Source organism: Haemaphysalis longicornis, unplaced genomic scaffold (genome assembly GCF_048455015.1).
Source record: "Haemaphysalis longicornis isolate Haplotype H1 unplaced genomic scaffold, Haemaphysalis longicornis Haplotype H1 scaffold_4, whole genome shotgun sequence".
Taxonomy (NCBI): domain Eukaryota; kingdom Metazoa; phylum Arthropoda; class Arachnida; order Ixodida; family Ixodidae; genus Haemaphysalis; species Haemaphysalis longicornis.
Window position 1 is genome coordinate 189,190,755 of NW_027526361.1, and position 20,144 is coordinate 189,210,898.

Here is a 20,144-nt window from a genome sequence, read left to right on the forward strand (position 1 = left end):
TCGAAATTTCTTTCGACCAATTATCTTTACTTCCACGGTTACAACGATTGAAGGTGGAACTTAACGAAATCTACATTATTGCGGTAATGCAGGGTGTTATACGGTTTGTCATTTTTCATAGTCATTGTATATGTTTATTTTCTTTGTTTTCCGCATTTCGTTCGACGAAATACCTATAGTCACGCTAATATAACTATTACTTTTAAAATCTCCACGAAATCTGCATTATTGTGTAAATTCAGTGCATTACACAGTGTACCATTCTCCGTATTTTTATATACATTTTAACTTTTGTTCAGTCCAAATTTCGTTCGACCTTCATTTACGCTAATATAACAACTACAGGAGGAACTTTCCAAAAATCAGTCCTATTATGAAAATGCATTGCATTATACTGTTTGCCATTTTCTGTATTTTTGTTGATATATTTCTTATTTCTTCCATTCAAAATTTCGTTCTACCATTTATCTCCATTTACGACATTACAACCATTACATTTGAACTTTTGCGAAATCTGGAATATAGTGGAAATTAAGGGAGTTACGTTTTGGCCATTTCCCATAATTTTTTATATATTTTATATTCCTTGGGTATTTCAAAATTACGTGCGACCAATTATCTCCATTTACGCTATTCTAACGATTAAAGGCGGGACTTTCACGAAATCTGTATTATTGTGGTAAGGGAGGGCGTTATACGGGTTGCCATTTTCCATGGTTATTTCATATATTTATTATATTTTAGTTTCCGAAATTTCGACCGGAAAATTATGTATATTTACTTTATTACAACGATTACATTTCTAAACTCGCGAAATCTCATTATTGCCTAAATGCAGGGCGTTAGACGTTTTGGCATTCTCCGTAGAGTTTTTATACTTCTTGTTTTTTAGTTTTCCTAATTTCGGTGGAGCAATTATCTCTGTTGACGTTATTATAACGATTATATTTGGAAACTCCGCGGAATCTGCATTAAGGTATAAATGCAGAGCGTTGCACAGTTCGCCATTTCCCGTATTTTTTGTTTTTCTGATTTTTTTTTAATTTCGAAATTTCATTCGACCAATTATCTTTATTTACGTTATTGTAACGAATTAAGATGGAGCTTTGGCGCAGTCTGCAGTATCGCGCTAATGCAGGGCGCTATGCGGTTTGCCATTTGCTGCAGTTATGTTATATATTTATTTATTCAAATTTCGTTCGACCAATTATCCCCGTTTACGTTATGACGATTACATTTGGAACTTAGCGAAATATCATTATGGTGTAAATATAGGGCGTTACACTGTTTCCCATTTTGCAGAGTCCTTTTTATCTATTTCTGATTTGTTGGTTTTCGAAATTTCGGTCGACCAATTATCTCTATGTTATCATAACGATTACATTTGGAACCTCGAATAATCGGCATTATTGTGTAAATAGAGCGCGTTACAAGGTTCGCAATTTCCAGTATTTTTATACTTTTCTTCTCATTTTTTAAGTTTAAAATTTCGTTCGACAAATTACCTGTATTTACGTTATTATAACTATTTCGTGTGGCCCCCTCGGAATCTGCCCTATTGTGTAAATGCAGTGCGTTACACGGCTCGCCTTTTACTGTATTTTTATATTTTTTGTGTTTTTTACTCTCGAAATTTGGTTCGACCAATTCTTTTCATTTACAGTATTGTAAGGATTTAAGGTGAAACTTTCGCAATGTCTGCATTAGCGCGGTAATGCAGGGGCGTTATACCGTTTGCCATTTCCGGTAGTTTCTTGATATCTTGTTTTTAAGTTTTCCAAATTTCAGTCGACCAGACCAATTATCTCTAGTTAAGTTACTCGAACGAATGCATTTGGAACCGCTCGAAATCTCATTATTGTGTAAATGCAGGGCGGTACACGGTTTGCCGCTTTCCGTAGTTTTTGATGTATTTATATTTTTTAGTCTTACACATTTACGTCGACTACTGTTTACGTTACGTCGACTCTGTTTACGTTATAACGATTACATTTGGAACCTCCGCGGAATCTGTATTTTTGAAGGAAATGCAGCGGGTTACACGGTTTGCCATTTCCCGTATTTTTGATGTTTTGCTTATTTTTTTTTAATTTCAAAATTTTGTTGGACCATTTATTTTTATTTACGCTATTGTAGCGACTAAAGCTGAAGTCTGCATTATCGCGGTAATGGAAGGCGTTAGACGGTTTGCCATTTCGCGCAGGTATTTTATATATTTCTTATTTTCTTTTTTTTCCAAATTTCGTTCACCAATTATCTCTATTTACGTTATTTTAAAGATTGCATTTAAAACCTCCAGGAAATCTGCATTATTGAGTAAATGAAGCGCATTGCACGGTTCGCGATTTCCGTGTTTTGTTATGTCTTTCTTAATTTTTTAGTGTTTCAAAATTTCGTTCGACCTCCATTCACGCTAATATAACGTTTACAGGTGGAACGTCCGCGAGAAACTGCGTTAATGTCGGAATTCAGGGCGTGCTACGGTTCGCCATTTCCCTTAATTTTTTTTATATTTTCCTGAATTGTTATTTTTCAAAATTTCGGTCGACCTATTATTTCCATTTACGCTATTTTAACGATTACGTTTGGAACTTTTCCAAAATCATTATCGTGGAAATGCAGGGCGTTACACGGTCCGCTCTTTCCGTAGTTAATTTATATAGATCTTATTTTTTGTAGTTTTCCAAATTTCCTTCGGCCAAATATCTCTATTTAAATTATTATAACGATTAGATTTTAAACCTCCGCGAAACCTCAATTATTGTGTAAATGCAGCGCGTTACACGTTTCGAATTTTCCATATTTTTAAATCCTTCTTTATGTTTTTATGTTTCAAAATTTCGTTCGAACTCCATTTGCTCGAGTATACCGATTACAGGTTGAACTTCCGCGAAATGTGCCTAAACCTGTTAATGCAGGGCAAAGTGCATTTTGCCTTTTTCTGTACTTTTTTTCCATTTTCCTGATTTTTATTTTTTAAAAATTCGTTGGACCATTTGTCTCCACTTACGATAATATAACGATTACATTTGAAACTTGCGCGAAATTTCAATATTGTGGAAATGCATGGCGTTACACGTTCGCCGTTTCCACAAGTTTTGTACATATTTTTTTATTTCTTTCGTGTTTCAAAATTTTTTTTCGTCCCAATTATCTCCATTCACACTACTGTAACGATTACAGGCGGAACTGTCGCGAAATCTGCATTATTGCGGGAATGCAGGGCGCTATATGGTTTGCCATTTTTCGTAGTTATTTTATATATTTGTAATTTTTTAGTTTACAAAATTTCGTTCCACCAATTATCTCTGTTTACGGAATTATAAAGACGACAGGGGAACTTTTCGCGACTGCTACATTATTGTGGAAATGCCGTGCGGTATACGTTTTGACATTTTCCGTATTTTTTTATTTCTTTATATTTAGTTTTTCAAAATTTCGCTTGGACAATGTTCTCCATTTACGTTATCCTAACGATTACATTTAGAACTTTCGTGAAATCTGTATTTTTCTGGAGATGCACGGCGTTACACACTCCTGGCTTTGGGGGTACTCGGGAAAGCAATTCTAGCAAAGCGCAACCCACCGGGACGAGAAGTAGAGCTCGTGTGGGTTGCGGAACACTCGACCGTGGAAGGAAACGCCCTCGCCGACCACTACGCCCGCGAACTAGCAAACCGGCCGGAGGACGAGTCGAAGCTGCCGCACCCAGTTACGAGCTACGGGAGATTACCCTGCTGTACAGGATCGCCAGGTGCAGGCGTCGTGGGCCGCACAGGCAACTCGAACGCGAACAACCGACGCGAACAACCGACGCGAACAACCGACGATCGTGTGCCGCAAACAAGCGGGTTCACTTACTCACCCAGCTTTATTGCACAAGATTTTCCCGGCAGAGCACGACCTCATCTGCCCGTTCTGCAAAATGACTGAAGGCACTCTGCCGTACACACTAGCGCAGTGCACTCAGCTCAAGAATCCCCTACCTTCCATAAAGAAAAAGATAAAGATAAAGTTTATTTGCCCATTTATACATTGATTACATGAAAAGGGCTGAGGAAAAAAAGCTTCCAACGGAGCTTCACGGGCCCACCAGCACCTTGGTGGGCCCGTTCCCTCCCCCTTCCCCGTCTTACCCTAGCGACGGTGGATCTTGATGTCCAGCCCCGACCTGTCGACGCAGCAAGAGCTCGCGACAAGAAGCCAGGAGCTATTAGCCGCGAATGGGACACGTAAATAGGGTTCGACCCCGTCTTTCACCTGCGAGCGTCACCTGAAATGGGCTCAGTAAAAGTTGTTTCTCTCTCTCTCTCTCTCTCTCTTTCTATCTCTCACACTCTCTCTCTCTCTCTCTCTCTCTCTCTCGGCAAAGAATGCTACGCATTAAAAATTAAACCATATTTTATTCTCATCGCGTGGTGTTTCTTTTTTACCTGCAAATAAGAAATTCCGGAACTGTTCGCTATATGCCCCACTGCCTTGTAAAGGGTATTGGGTCCCCGCCAAGCTGGCTGGGACCAGCTTTTTTGCGTTCCTTCCTGCATTTTCTGTTGTTGTTTTGAAAATGCAAAATGAATGAATGAATGAATGAATGAATGAATGAATGAATGAATGAAGCACAGGTCGTTTCTAGCGCCGCCCCTGACCCACTTGCTACGTCGGACATTGTAGAGAGAGGGCTCGACATCACCGCATGAAGCGCTGGAGTCGAGAAACTTTCACGTGCTTTGAACAGCGTGCTTAGAGGCAGCCCTGTTTAATCTTCCTCAATATCAGCACACCTTAGCGTGTGAAAGCGGGGCTTTCACTTACAGTCGAACACGGATATATCGAACTCCAAGGGGATCGCGAAATAGTTCGATATATGAAAAATTCGATATAAAAAATATGGGCTCTGAGACCTCACCTATGGCGGACGATCACTTACCGATCGTCGCATTCAAGAATGACAACTAATTCCGCACTCACGACGCAACAGGACGCTTCATTTCGGTGAAAAAAAAATCGCTGATCTTGGCCTGCTTCTTCGTCCTGGAAATGATATTAAAGACGCTGGTCTCGATCTTCTCGAGGCTGCACAACTAGAAAAATTCCAGCAGTACGCCGCGCCTTCGCACACCATGCACAACACGCACGCAAAAGAAGAACAGCGCGCACGCAACACAAGAACTTTGAAGGTAACAATTCCAAGGTTCTCTGAACGATCACCAACAAAGCGCTCGCGATGGTCATCTCCGAGAGAAACAGTGATCTCCGAAAGGTGTGGGACAACTCGCCAAACAGCAGCAACAGCAGCATAATGCAAAAGAAAGAGGAGGCCGCCAGCGCCTTCGTTCCCTCTTCCCTTTCCCGAGACGACATCGGGGGAAGACAGACCCAGAGAGAGAGAACAAAAAAACTATTTTTCGGCAAGCCAGGGAACGTACGCAGCCGCAAAAAAAAGGACGTGCGCGGTCGGGGTATCCCTACCTCGCACTGTCACATTTTTTGAGCGTTCAGGCTTGTATGCCTAGAGAGATTTAGCATACCGGGCTCCGTCCGCTAACGCTACGGTGGCCGGTAGCGGGGCCCGACTGGGAAAGCGCCAATTCGTTGGGGGATTAGTTCCGCGAGCCAGCCTTTGCCATGCACGCGCATTTCTCCACATCGTCCTCAACCTCAATCGGGGGTGCAGCGACCGCCGAAGAGGACCTTTCAGCTCCCGCGGCGTTCCATATACCCAATGTCGGGAAAAATACGGTTCGATAAAAACGTACGAATTCCTATACTTTTACACATAATTTTCAAGGGGATAATTTATGAGTTTGATATAGACAATAATTCGATATACTCGTGTTCGATATATCCGTGTTCGACTGTATAAGCAATCATGGTTAAGTGAAGTAGCTAGCTGTGATGTTAGTTTAATGTCCCCTTGCACACAGCCTACCTCTGGCGACTGCTGCTTCAGCATCCGGGTGAACAATGCTGTGGGCCGCTGTTGGGGCGACTCCTACAGGCATGGAGACTGTGCGGCCCAGCAACACCACCTCTGCCCTCCTCTCCGGTGCGCCGGACAGCACCTTGGGCAGGAAGCGCCATCTGCGCATGAGTGGACGCCAGGCGGCGATTACTTAGCTGCACTTCAATGCACTAACACTCATCTATAACGTTACCAAACATCAAAAATACTGGCAATAATACACCTTTGCGAAGAAAAAGGTTTCTGTAACTCGTCGTTTTTTTTCGATCCTCAGAAATCTTAGATGTCGTTCGGGTACAAAAATATTCGGCTAGAGAAATAGTTTTGAGCAGTGTTGGCTGCGCTGCATGTTTGTATAGGGAGGCTATCATGTATGTTGTTTTGTCTGTTGCTTGTCGGGTGAGTGTTTCCGTTTACCTAACACTTCCACCCACGTGAAGAGTTTCTCTTAGGAAAAACTCGGATTACGAACTGGAATAATTTTCGGAAGGCGCTGTGCAGTCACTCGCCAAACCCCAATCACTCCTACACTGCATGGATAGACTACTTTCTTCAGGCAGTTCATGCTCATACGCTAGCTGTAACCACGAATTACCAGACCACTTGTGTGGATGCGAGGTTGCTCCACCTTTGGGAAGCACGCCATAGCCTTACCCGTAGATGGAAACGCCAGCGCCAGAATCGGAAACTCCGTAGGAGGGTATCTTTTCTCACTCAACAGGCGGCGGAGTATACACAGTCGTTGAGCAAAGAAAATTGGCTGCAGCTTTACGACAGCCTCCAGGGCACTCTGACCTCCCCGCAAAACTAGGAACCTACTTCGGTACCTTATTGACCCCCTAAGCAGCAAGGGGGAATCAAATCGAACCATGGTCCGCACTCTTCACGCTTACCCCGGCACTCCAGAACAGCTCATTCGAAACTTAACGGCTAAATACCTATAAACAAACATCCTATCCCCTCCGCCACCATACTGTCGTACTTCCAACGGAGACTTGACCGAGATGTTCAACTTTTTGAACTGGAAGCAGCCCTGGCTGAATGCAAGAAAAGGAGTGCCCCGGGTCCTGACCAAGTAACCTATAAGCTCCTGGCCAATTTAGGTGACGATGAACTTGCTATCATGCTTAAACACCTCAGTGAATTTTGGGACATCAGGCCGCCTACCTATTCAATGGAAAACCACCGAAGTCCGCTTCATTCCTAAAGCGGGCAAATCCCCCGACATAGACAACCTCCGGCCTATTTCCCTTCCCTCTTGCGTAGGGAAGCTACTGGAACGCATTATACACAAAAGGCTGCAGCCATACCTTGAAGACACCAATAAAATGCCCAAAACAATGTTCGGCTTTAGACAACATTTAAGCACCGAGGATATTATGTTGCGACTCAAAGAAGAGGTAATTGCACCTGCCACTCGCCACTCCCCTCGAGCTATTTTGGCCCTGGACCTAAAAGGGGCCTTCGGCAACGTTGCGCACGCAGCGATTCTCTCCCACCTTAATAATACTGGCTGTGGCAACCGAATGTATTCCTACATTTCGGACTTCCTCATAGGGCGCCAGGCTGTGCTCAAAATTGGAGATATAAAATCCAAATTAATCTCTCTTGGCAGTCGCGGTACACCGCAAGGATCGGTACTGTCTCCCCTCCTCTTCAATATCGCTTTTGTGGGTCTACCAGCACAGCTAGAGCAGATACCGAATCTTCACCACGCACTGTATGCAGACGACGTTACCCTCTGGAGTGACACAGACTGTCTCGGTGGGCTGCAGGACAGATTGCAGCGTGCAGCCGAAGAAGTCAATAATTACACCCAGGATTGTGGCTTACATTGTTCACCGCAAAAATCAGAACTTGCCATCATCCAGAAACACCCCCCCCACCGACACCACGTCGAGGCCATCGAAATATCTCTTGACGGCCATTCGATCAAACCTAGCCACTCACTCAAGATATTAGGCCTTACCATACAAGCCAATACCCTAAACGACCTTGCCTTGTCAAAACTACGTAATATGTCTGATCAATTCGTGCATAAGATTAGGCGGGTGACTAACCGGTATCGAAGAATGAAATAAAACGACACAATGAGACTAATTCAAGCCTTCGTCATTTCTCTCCTCCCCTATGTCGCCCCATACATGGCCCTAACCGAATCCGACATTGAAGGACTTAGCAGGATCATTCGGAAGGCATTTAAACAAGCCCTCGGGCTCCCCATGAGTACATCGACAACCAAGCTTCTTCAAAGGGGTCTTCACAACACCATTGAGGAACTGATTGAAGGTCATCTCGCAAGCCAGCGCCTCCGTCTGACGCACACTCAAGCAGGACGCTTTGTTCTGCAATGCATTAACTGGCCTTGTGCCAAACAAACCCACCTGGTCCCTTTTTCAGACAAGTGGCGTAAACATATCTCTGTACGGCCCCTACCAAAGAATACGAACCCCGACCTCCACCCCGAGCGCAGGACCACCCGCAGCCAAGACCACGAACGCTTATATGAAAATCGCTGTGTCATGTCCTACACCGATGCGGCGAGCTACGTTGACAACCAAACCATGGTTGCAGTCACAACATCCAAAAACCATGTATTTTGTGCGCATCCCTCCGTGCCACATCCCCTCGAGACGCCGAAGACCTCGCCATTGCCTTTGCCCTCATCCAGTGCTCCAGCAGAGTCATCATCACAGACTCTCAAGCAGCCTGCCGCAGTTTTCTTTCAGGGAGGGTGGCACCAACCACCCTACGGGTACTTCAGTGATACCGTCCATCTCACCATCTCACCGAGTGGGGATCGTTTGGACACCTGCCCATGCCTCTGTAACGGGCAACAACTTCGCCCACCAACAGGCTCACGAACTGGCCCACCGAGCCCCAGAGGTCACCGGAGCTCCGACGCCACTTCTCACCTATCAGGAAATTACTCAATTTTACCGGACCACCACGCAAAAATTCCTGTGCCCTCACCCATCCCTCAGCAAAACTCAAGAAATAACATTCTGACAATTACAAGCAGGGACGCATGTTCACCTGGTTCGAATGAATTTATTGTTTCCCGCACAGTACGCCGCTCTATGCAAATTTTGTCCACAGCTAGGTACCCTCCAGCACATAATTGTGGAATGCGCTCACAACCCAGCCCTATCACCCCTCTCTACCCGTTCTTTTCCTGAGCTGTAGAAGACACTGTTGACCAGCTGTCAGCCGGAGGACCAGATTCTTCTGGTGACAAGGGCCGAGATGGCGAGGGCAACTCATGGATTCCCGAACTAGAGTTCCACTCTCACATTTGAGCTCAATAAATGTTTTTTCTGTCTCTCTCTCTCAAAATTGGGGCGCTAAACTGGAGTGCCCCTCATTGGTCACTTACTACGGGACAGAATAGTCACAAATATGTTAAAATCGTGGGATGCGGAACTGCTGCGTACATCAGGAAAAACAGATTGAAACTATTGTGGCAAATAAGGATCGGGAAGTTAGCATAAACGAAGACGCATCTAAGCACCCATCCCAAAATAACAATCAATCAATCAATCAATCAATCAATCAATCAATCAATCAATCAATCAATCAATCAATCAATCAATCAATCAATCAATCATAAACCTTTATTAAAGTGCCCAGGAACAGCCGAAGCCTTCGTGCTGGCACACTGTGAGGAAAAAACAGGCCGCCTTGAAATACATTAGCGGCTGACACAAAAACAGCCAGGAAAAAAGGTGGCTGATTGAAGAACAAGAAACTTGAATACTAAAGATAATAAAGTCAAAAAAGGTATCCAAATTACATTACACGACTAACCGATACTGCAAGTTATGATACATTGCAAAAACACATCGTGCAATGAACATGGCAATACGATGAAGCATCAATTACACAAAAATGTATAAAACAAAGTAGAGGAAATATTTGTAACTATTCACAGAAAGCGATAAGTTATAGAAACATTTGTTACTGTGCCCTGCTCGGGCCACTTAAAAATATGTATGAAGAGTTGACTACAGAAGTGTGTCATAGTACATACAACGATTACGCCCGCAGCACCAACAACATATACGAACAAATGAGAACAAACTTTGTAAAAACAACACACAGATGAGGAAAATAACTGAACAACACGAGTATTGTCGAAATGAAGTTAGTGCGCCACGGCTAACAGCCCGGCCAAAAAACCCCCAAGGGGACGGCAAAAAAATATCAAGTTCCCTGGACTTAAGGCGTTGCACTCTATTAAGAGGAGAACATCTGCTAAGTTGTGCAGTTGTATGAGAAGGGTGGTTAAGCCTTGTTGTTTTTTTTTTGGAACACGAAAACCGATTGCTGCAAGCGGTTCAGGGCATGAAATTGTACCATGAAGTAGTTTGTATAAGAAAAGAAGATCTGAGCGGGTTCGCCGGTAACTTAAACAGACAGTTATCGGGAGAGGCTCAGATGGGAAAGGATGAATAAATATTGATAAAAATTTGGTCTGTACGCGCTCTACACGTTGACAATTAGATATGCAGGTCCCATACCAAATGACAGAGGCATATACAAGTTGAGGAATACAAAGTGCCATAAAGAGTTTTAGGAACGAATGAGGCCACTGGAAGTATGGTGAAAACCTGCATACAGCACCAAGTGAGCGGAGTGCCCGCCGAGTCAGTTGAGTGACATGAGGCGAGAAAGTTAAGGCGCTGTCGAAGAGGAGTCCGAGGTCTTTGATCTTGTCGACTCTAGAAAGAAAACCTTCATCAATACTGTAGCAAAAGAAAATAGAGTTCTTTTTTCGGGTATAGGACATGACTTTTGTTTTCTCCGGATTAGGATTTAGTCTGTTATTGAGCGCCAGTTAGCAAAGGTGATTATATCTTGCTTCAGGGCATCACAGTCATCAATGGACTTTATACATCTGAATATTTTGATGTCATCTGCATAGAGAAGACACGAAGACTTTTTAATTGCGACTGACACATCAGTCACCAAAATTGAGAACAAGAGAGGGCCCAACTCAGAGCCTTGGGGCACACCGCTTGTTGATCTATACATAGAGGACGTCTGCCCATTAACACTAACGAAGCTGAACCGATCGCTTAGATAGCTACCCAGCAATGCCACGAGTGGTGTATCAATGCCCGACTGCAAAAGCTTATCAAGTAACAACGCGTGGTAGACAATATCAAAAGCTTTGCTTAGGTCACAGTAGATAACGCTCAATTGGCCTCGCTCAGAAAGTGCAGCAGAGGCCTGCTCCGTGAAGCAGGCGAGGTTAGTTGTTGTCGACCTTCCTCACATAAAACCATGCTGTTTACTCGTAAGAAACTACTGTACAGAACTTGACAATACCTTGTGCAGCGCTGCCTCAAAAAGCTTGGAGGCAGCAAGAAGGAGAGAAACTGCTCTATAATTTTTTGCATAAGATCTGGTGCCTGACTTGAAAATGGGGCGCACTCGAGAAATTTTGCACTTACGAAGAAAGGTGTTTGTTTTTAGACAGTGATTGAATATTGCAGTTAAAAGAGGAACAAAAATGCTGCTGAATGTTTTTAAAATAGCGGGAGTTATTCCATCAGGGCCATACGACAGCGGCGGTTTCATGCGCCTTATACTCTGAAGCCCCAAATGCTCGTTCATTTGTACTAAGCTAGAACCCTGTACATTATTTAACATTACGTTCATTTCACTGTCATCGCGCCGGCCATATGAAGTACTAAATTGCTGCGCAAAATGGTTGGCAACAACACGAACGTCTTCTCCAGAGGAATCAGCAAGACGTATTAAATGCGAGTGCATCTCATTCACTCGCCTTGTCCCTCCATACGGCGTTGTTGCTGTCCGTCCACACCCCTCCCCCATTCTCCTCGCCGGGCGAGCTGCGCTCTCCGCCGCTCACCCACTCTCCTCTTCTATAGCGAACACTCTCTGGCGAGGGGCATTGGATTGGATTCGATTAGATTGGCTTGGCTTGGCTTGGCTTGGCTTGGATTTGATAAGATTTGGATTGGATTAAAATGGATTGTGTTGGATTGTGTTGCGTCATAGCCGCGCAACGTTGCGTCATAGCCGCGGCAGGGGGTTCACGGCACGTTTCATGCGATGGGAGAATCAACCTAACAGAAACAACAACGGAACCCCCTGTGCGTCGCATCTACACAGGGGTTCCCGCGAGGGGAGGTGGGAGAATTTTTTTTCTCGTGTGAGGTATTGTTACGCGATTCAATATATTTCCAGAATGTTGCAGGCTGGGAATTAACGCTGTTCTTCACAGAATCGAGATAAGAGCGCTAGTGCCGCTCATAAAGACTCTTACACGTTTTACGGTAAGAGCGGAAGTCCTCTTTCCATTCATCAAGCCCGGTTTTCTTATATTTTCTATGGTAGCGGTCTTTTAACTTTAGGGTGGTACGAAGTTCATTATAGAACCAAAAGGGGTGTTTTGAACGGCACGATTTGTACTTAGGTATAAACTGATTCATGCCGCTTTTGAATATTTCAGTGAACCGCTCGACCTGCACGACGCAATCAGGGAGTTCTTGAATTTCCTACCAACGAAGGAAGAAATAAAGTTATACAAGCCAATTTAATCACCACGGGCATAACAGTAGGGAGCGAATTCATTATTCTTCAGTGTAGCCCTGCAACGCTGAATCGAGACGGGAGCAGAAACTAGAAAAGGAGGATGATGCTTGTCGGGTTTGACAAAAGAGATGTCACACAACGATACTCGCGCGCTTTGAATGTCTGAAAAGCAAAGATATAAGATATTTGGATAGCTGTTTTTGATATTATTAAGTTGCACCAAGGATGTGAAATCTACGAAGTCTAAAATCATGCTGGATTTTTGCTGTACGTAATAATTGTAGTGTTGATGGGTAAGACGTTCCCATTGTGCACCCGGTGTATTGATGTCGCCCAGAATGATATGCTGGTGATTCGGGTGTGATGAGCAAACTTCTTCTACAGATGTAAGGAGCTTTTTAAACGACGATATAGGAACATGAGGTGGAACGTAAAACGCCCCTAATAGGAGCTCCTCGCCGCCATTCAGACGAATGTCCGGCCAGACAGACTCGTTGTCGCCCTCAAGTTCATGACGCCGCATAGATTGAAAAGCTCTATTCAGGGTGTCTAGCAAATTGCCTAAATCAATTTCCGTGGCTTTTCCATGTTTTCCATGACCATTTTAGTCGAAATTCCCTGACCTATACAACAGGAGCCGTTCTGTGGAAATGGTCCGTGAAGCATATAAAATCATACGGAAAAACACACTTGTTGCAAGCGCCCTAATTCTCAAAATGCACTTTCATTAACTTCAGTTTATTGATTCAGCTTGAGGTTTGCTTGCCTTCAGTTACAGCTTCAGAGAGTTTATTTCATCTTGCGGGAGTTTGTTCATTCAGCTTGAGGTTTGCTTGCCTTCAGTTACGGCTTCAGAGAGTTTATTTCATCTTGCGGGATAGAAGCTTCAAGTTGCGCTTCAGCGAGCACCTTTTGCTTTTTTTTCTTCATTGTCCTGGCTGTACATGCAACGTGAACCGCATGGTGCATTTCTGCACGCGATTCGGGCTCATCGGCGTTGCGCGTGCGATTTTTTGACGCTCCCGTCGATGATTCGCGCGCGCGGCAGCTTCTGCCTCGCTCAGAAAATGACGCGCGTCGCGCGCGGAAGTGGGAGGGGCCTGACGACTTGCGCCAATGGGGAGCCGCGCACCTCAGGGCGGCAGTTTCGAAGCGCTCGAGACAGCCGGCAGGCTCCGCCACAGATGCTTAGGCTTACCGCCCCGGCAGGTATTGCATGGGCGCTTTCACTAGCGGCGCGGATGATGTTTTATAGTACCGTTTTCGCCCAGACTATAAGCTCCTTTACCGCACAAGCAACTTCGTGCGTGCCTTGTGCGGCATTTTAGTGTGAGAGCGCTTAGAAGCGGTCGCTCAAGCTTCGCAGTTGAAGCCGCCGCCATGTTGCCGCCGCCGGCAGCACCGTGCGCAGCGTGCGGGTGGTTCCGCGGCAGCGTCCGCGCGCCTGTGACGTGCGCGGCGCGTTTTCGCGAGCAGAAAACGCCGCATGCGGTTCACGCTAAACCATGTCATGTTCCTTTTTGATTAGGTAATTCTGGCTCCTGAAATCACAAGAAAGAAGTTCTTTCAAAGTTAGCTCCCGAAAAGCGCTGCTTTTTAAAATTCGCTGAAAAAAAAGCGCATTGTGCACGTGATTTGGGCACCACCTACATCGTCCCTCCGCGCAAGTGCACCCAGCAACCTAAGCCAGCTGAGAGGTGCGTGAACCGCACGGCGAGTTTCTGCACGCGATTCGTGCGCGGTATTTTCACGGCCGCGTCCACGATTTCGTGCCTGCGGTGGCTCTTTTCCTCCACAAGCAGGTGCGTTTGTGCCTTGAGTAGCATTTTAAAGAGCGGTAAAAGCAGCCATTGGAGCTACCGCACTACTCCGCGGCCGGTACTGCCGCCATGATCACTGCCATGATGCCGCGCCTGCCGCTCAGCACGCACCGTGCGAGTGGTTTCCGTGGCGGCGTCTGCGCGCCTCAGGCGTGCGCGGCGCGTTTTCGCTTGCAGAAGACCCAGGAAACGTTTCATGCGGTTCACGCTTTCGTCGCGCGCGAACCTGTTGCGTTCAGTAACTACTTGGGGGCCTCCAACACTGGTTTCACCTATTCTAAAACAGTGTGGGCAGGCACCGAAGTGGTTTTCCTCTGACTGGTACCACTTGATTGAAAAATTCCCTGACAATTTCCTGACTTTTCCCGGTGGCTCAAAACTCCCTGACTTTTCCCTGTTTTCCCGGTCGCTAGACACCCTGTACTATCGACCGCAACTAACACCCCCCTCCCTTTTCTTTAATAATAATAATAATTATAGTAATAATAATAATAATAATAATATTTATGTCCACAAAAGGAGAAATACAATGATTAACAGGGCTGCCAAAGCCTACAAGCCTTGTGGGACATGGCCCGGCAATTGGTACGGCAATACAACATGTTGAAGTAAGAGAAAAGGAAAACAGCATTGCTGTCTGCAGAAAACACGCGCACGTTACACTTAACGACAAAACGTAATACCATCCGCGCATGGAACCAATACAATAGAAGAGGAAAATAAGGAAACGAAACTGCAAACAGAAACCAATGCATACAAACGTCACATCAGAAGCTGTGAAAAGGGAGACATTGACCTAATAACTCCACTGATCGCACAAAATTGCGATAAGCCTATTCTTCAGAATTTTCTTCGATGACGATAACAACACATCTTCTGGTAATTTTTAAACAATCTCGGAATGTACACTGAGCGCCGTGCTTCGCCGTATCTCGTTGGAGAACGAGGCACAACGAAGCGCGAGCGAGAACGAAGCATGCGTGAAGGTTTATTTTCAACTTTAAATTCGGGGCTCCAACAGTACTTCAACACCACTGTTCGAGCAAACAACGAGCGGAAAGAAGGGAATCCTAGCGCGGCGAACACATTTTCAGACGAAAGTCGAGGAAAGTTGGGGCCCACGCTTTTAAGTATATTTTTTAACAAAGAATCAATACGGGCCTCCCAATGTGCGGAACAGAAAGCGAAAACAGTTATGCCACACCTTAATACCCCGTAAGCGAGAGCATGTGCAATAGTTTTTTTGACCGGGAATAGGACAATGCTTTTGATATGATACATCAGCCATGCGACAATCCTAAGCTGGCCGCATAGGTGTGCCAAATGAGTATCCCACGACATGTTTGAATAAAAAAATATTCCAATGTACTTTATCGATTGCACATACTCTACTGTGAAGGAAAGTTTCACATCCACCTAAATGCAGCCATACGGCTACAAAGGAAACCTATACAGCTTTCTCGGAAACTTCGCAGTTGAAGAAAAATTCTTCCTGGTCCAGGATTTGAACCCGGAACCACTGCTTAACTAGATCAGTCGCTCTACCAACTGAGCTAACCAGGAGGCTAGTCGTTAGGAGCGCGAAAGCGAATTGATCAACAACTCTATGTGAAGGACACGTGTTAATCGACCAGATTTAGGGGAAATCCCCAAGGTGGAATAAGTTTCTGTGAAGGAAAGTTTGACATCCACCTAAATGCAGCCATACGGCTATACAGCTTTCTCGGAAACTTCGCAGTTAAAGAAAAATTCGTCCTGGTCCAGGATTTGAACCCGGGACCACTGCTTAACCGGAGCAGTCGCTCTACCAACTGAGCTAACCAGGAGGTAGTCGTTAGTAGCGCGAAAGCCAATTGATCGAGAACTCTATGTGAAGGACACGTGTTAATCGACGAGATTTAGGGGAAATCCCCAAGGTGGAGTAAGTTTCTGTGAAGGAAAGTTTGACATCCACCTAAATGCAGCCATACGGCTACAAAGGAAAGCTATACAGCTTTCTCGGAAACTTCGCAGTTGACGAAAAAATCGTCCTGGTCCACTATTCGAACCCGGGACCAGTGCTTCACCGGAGCAGTCGCTCTACCAACTGAGCTAACCAGGAGGTAGTCGTTAGTAGCGCGAAAGCCAATTGATCGAGAACTCTATGTGAAGGACACGTGTTAATCGACGAGATTTAGGGGAAATCCCCAAGGTGGAGTAAGTTTCTGTGAAGGAAAGTTTGACATCCACCTAAATGCAGCCATACGGCTACAAAGGAAAGCTATACAGCTTTCTCGGAAACTTCGCAGTTGACGAAAAAATCGTCCTGGTCCACTATTCGAACCCGGGACCACTGCTTCACCGGAGCAGTCGCTCTACCAACTGAGCTAACCAGGAGGTAGTCGTTAGTAGCGCGAAAGCCAATTGATCGAGAACTCTATGTGAAGGACACGTGTTAATCGACGAGATTTAGGGGAAATCCCCAAGGTGGAGTAAGTTTCTGTGAAGGAAAGTTTGACATCCACCTAAATGCAGCCATACGGCTACAAAGGAAAGCTATACAGCTTTCTCGGAAACTTCGCAGTTGACGAAAAAATCGTCCTGGTCCACTATTCGAACCCGGGACCACTGCTTCACCGGAGCAGTCGCTCTACCAACTGAGCTAACCAGGAGGTAGTCGTTAGTAGCGCGAAAGCCAATTGATCGAGAACTCTATGTGAAGGACACGTGTTAATCGACGAGATTTAGGGGAAATCCCCAAGGTGGAGTAAGTTTCTGTGAAGGAAAGTTTGACATCCACCTAAATGCAGCCATACGGCTACAAAGGAAAGCTATACAGCTTTCTCGGAAACTTCGCAGTTGACGAAAAAATCGTCCTGGTCCACTATTCGAACCCGGGACCACTGCTTCACCGGAGCAGTCGCTCTACCAACTGAGCTAACCAGGAGGTAGTCGTTAGTAGCGCGAAAGCCAATTGATCGAGAACTCTATGTGAAGGACACGTGTTAATCGACGAGATTTAGGGGAAATCCCCAAGGTGGAGTAAGTTTCTGTGAAGGAAAGTTTGACATCCACCTGAATGCAGCCATACGGCTACAAAGGAAAGCTATACAGCTTTCTCGGAAACTTCGCAGTTGACGAAAAAATCGTCCTGGTCCACTATTCGAACCCGGGACCACTGCTTCACCGGAGCAGTCGCTCTACCAACTGAGCTAACCAGGAGGTAGCCGTTAGTAGCGCGAAAGCCAATTGATCGAGAACTCTATGTGAAGGACACGTGTTAATCGACGAGATTTAGGGGAAATCCCCAAGGTGGAGTAAGTTTCTGTGAAGGAAAGTTTGACATCCACCTAAATGCAGCCATACGGCTACAAAGGAAAGCTATACAGCTTTCTGGGAAACTTCGCAGTTGACGAAAAAATCGTCCTGGTCCACTATTCGAACCCGGGACCAGTGCTTCACCGGAGCAGTCGCTCTACCAACTGAGCTAACCAGGAGGTAGTCGTTAGTAGCGCGAAAGCCAATTGATCGAGAACTCTATGTGAAGGACACGTGTTAATCGACGAGATTTAGGGGAAATCCCCAAGGTGGAGTAAGTTTCTGTGAAGGAAAGTTTGACATCCACCTAAATGCAGCCATACGGCTACAAAGGAAAGCTATACAGCTTTCTCGGAAACTTCGCAGTTGACGAAAAAATCGTCCTGGTCCACTATTCGAACCCGGGACCACTGCTTCACCGGAGCAGTCGCTCTACCAACTGAGCTAACCAGGAGGTAGTCGTTAGTAGCGCGAAAGCCAATTGATCGAGAACTCTATGTGAAGGACACGTGTTAATCGACGAGATTTAGGGGAAATCCCCAAGGTGGAGTAAGTTTCTGTGAAGGAAAGTTTGACATCCACCTAAATGCAGCCATACGGCTACAAAGGAAAGCTATACAGCTTTCTCGGAAACTTCGCAGTTGACGAAAAAATCGTCCTGGTCCACTATTCGAACCCGGGACCACTGCTTCACCGGAGCAGTCGCTCTTCCAACTGAGCTAACCAGGAGGTAGTCGTTAGTAGCGCGAAAGCCAATTGATCGAGAACTCTATGCGAAGGACACGTGTTAATCGACGAGATTTAGGGGAAATCCCCAAGGTGGAGTAAGTTTCTGTGAAGGAAAGTTTGACATCCACCTAAATGCAGCCATACGGCTACAAAGGAAAGCTATACAGCTTTCTCGGAAACTTCGCAGTTGACGAAAAAATCGTCCTGGTCCACTATTCGAACCCGGGACCACTGCTTCACCGGAGCAGTCGCTCTACCAACTGAGCTAACCAGGAGGTAGTCGTTAGTAGCGCGAAAGCCAATTGATCGAGAACTCTATGTGAAGGACACGTGTTAATCGACGAGATTTAGGGGAAATCCCCAAGGTGGAGTAAGTTTCTGTGAAGGAAAGTTTGACATCCACCTAAATGCAGCCATACGGCTACAAAGGAAAGCTATATAGCTTTCTCGGAAACTTCGCAGTTGACGAAAAAATCGTCCTGGTCCACTATTCGAACCCGGGACCACTGCTTCACCGGAGCAGTCGCTCTACCAACTGAGCTAACCAGGAGGTAGTCGTTAGTAGCGCGAAAGCCAATTGATCGAGAACTCTATGTGAAGGACACGTGTTAATCGACGAGATTTAGGGGAAATCCCCAAGGTGGAGTAAGTTTCTGTGAAGGAAAGTTTGACATCCACCTAAATGCAGCCATACGGCTACAAAGGAAAGCTATACAGCTTTCTCGGAAACTTCGCAGTTGACGAAAAAATCGTCCTGGTCCACTATTCGAACCCGGGACCACTGCTTCACCGGAGCAGTCGCTCTACCAACTGAGCAAACCAGGAGGTAGTCGTTAGTAGCGCGAAAGCCAATTGATCGAGAACTCTATGTGAAGGACACGTGTTAATCGACGAGATTTAGGGGAAATCCCCAAGGTGGAGTAAGTTTCTGCGAAGGAAAGTTTGACATCCACCTAAATGCAGCCATACGGCTACAAAGGAAAGCTATACAGCTTTCTCGGAAACTTCGCAGTTGACGAAAAAATCGTCCTGGTCCACTATTCGAACCCGGGACCACTGCTTCACCGGAGCAGTCGCTCTACCAACTGAGCTAACCAGGAGGTAGTCGTTAGTAGCGCGAAAGCCAATTGATCGAGAACTCTATGTGAAGGACACGTGTTAATCGACGAGATTTAGGGGAAATCACCAAGGTGGAGTAAGTTTCTCTGAAGGAAAGTTTGACATCCACCTAAATGCAGCCATACGGCTACAAAGGAAAGCTATACAGCTTTCTCGGAAACTTCGCAGTTGACGAAAAAATCGTCCTGGTCCACTATTCGAACCCGGGACCAGTGCTTCACCGGAGCAGTCGCTCTACCAACTGAGCTAACCAGGAGGTAGTCGTTAGTAGCGCGAAAGCCAATTGATCGAGAACTCTATGTGAAGGACACGTGTTAATCGACGAGATTTAGGGGAAATCCCCAAGGTGGAGTAAGTTTCTGTGAAGTAAAGTTTGACATCCACCTAAATGCAGCCATACGGCTACAAAGGAAAGCTATACAGCTTTCTCGGAAACTTCGCAGTTGACGAAAAAATCGTCCTGGTCCACTATTCGAACCCGGGACCACTGCTTCACCGGAGCAGTCGCTCTACCAACTGAGCTAACCAGGTGGCTAGTCGTTAGTAGCGAGAAAGCGAATTGATCAACAACTCGAAGTGAAGGACTCGTACTAATCGACCAGATTTAGGGGAAATCCCCAAGGTGGAGTAAGTTTCTGCGAAGGAAAGTTTGA

General features: G+C 45.6%; 1 protein-coding gene and 1 non-coding gene across 2 annotated transcripts in view; both read right to left on the reverse strand.

The window, feature by feature from the left end:
• Positions 1–20,144, reverse strand: part of LOC144179595 (2-Hydroxyacid oxidase 1-like) — a 92,439-nt gene that overhangs the window by 49,119 nt on the left and 23,176 nt on the right. The window contains exon 2 of the mRNA XM_077708014.1: positions 5,930–6,081. Coding sequence (XP_077564140.1) covers positions 5,930–6,081 — 152 coding nt within the window. The remainder of the gene's footprint in view (positions 1–5,929; positions 6,082–20,144) is intronic.
• Positions 15,836–15,909, reverse strand: Trnat-agu (transfer RNA threonine (anticodon AGU)). The gene has a single exon. It is a non-coding gene; the product is annotated as a tRNA-Thr (tRNA).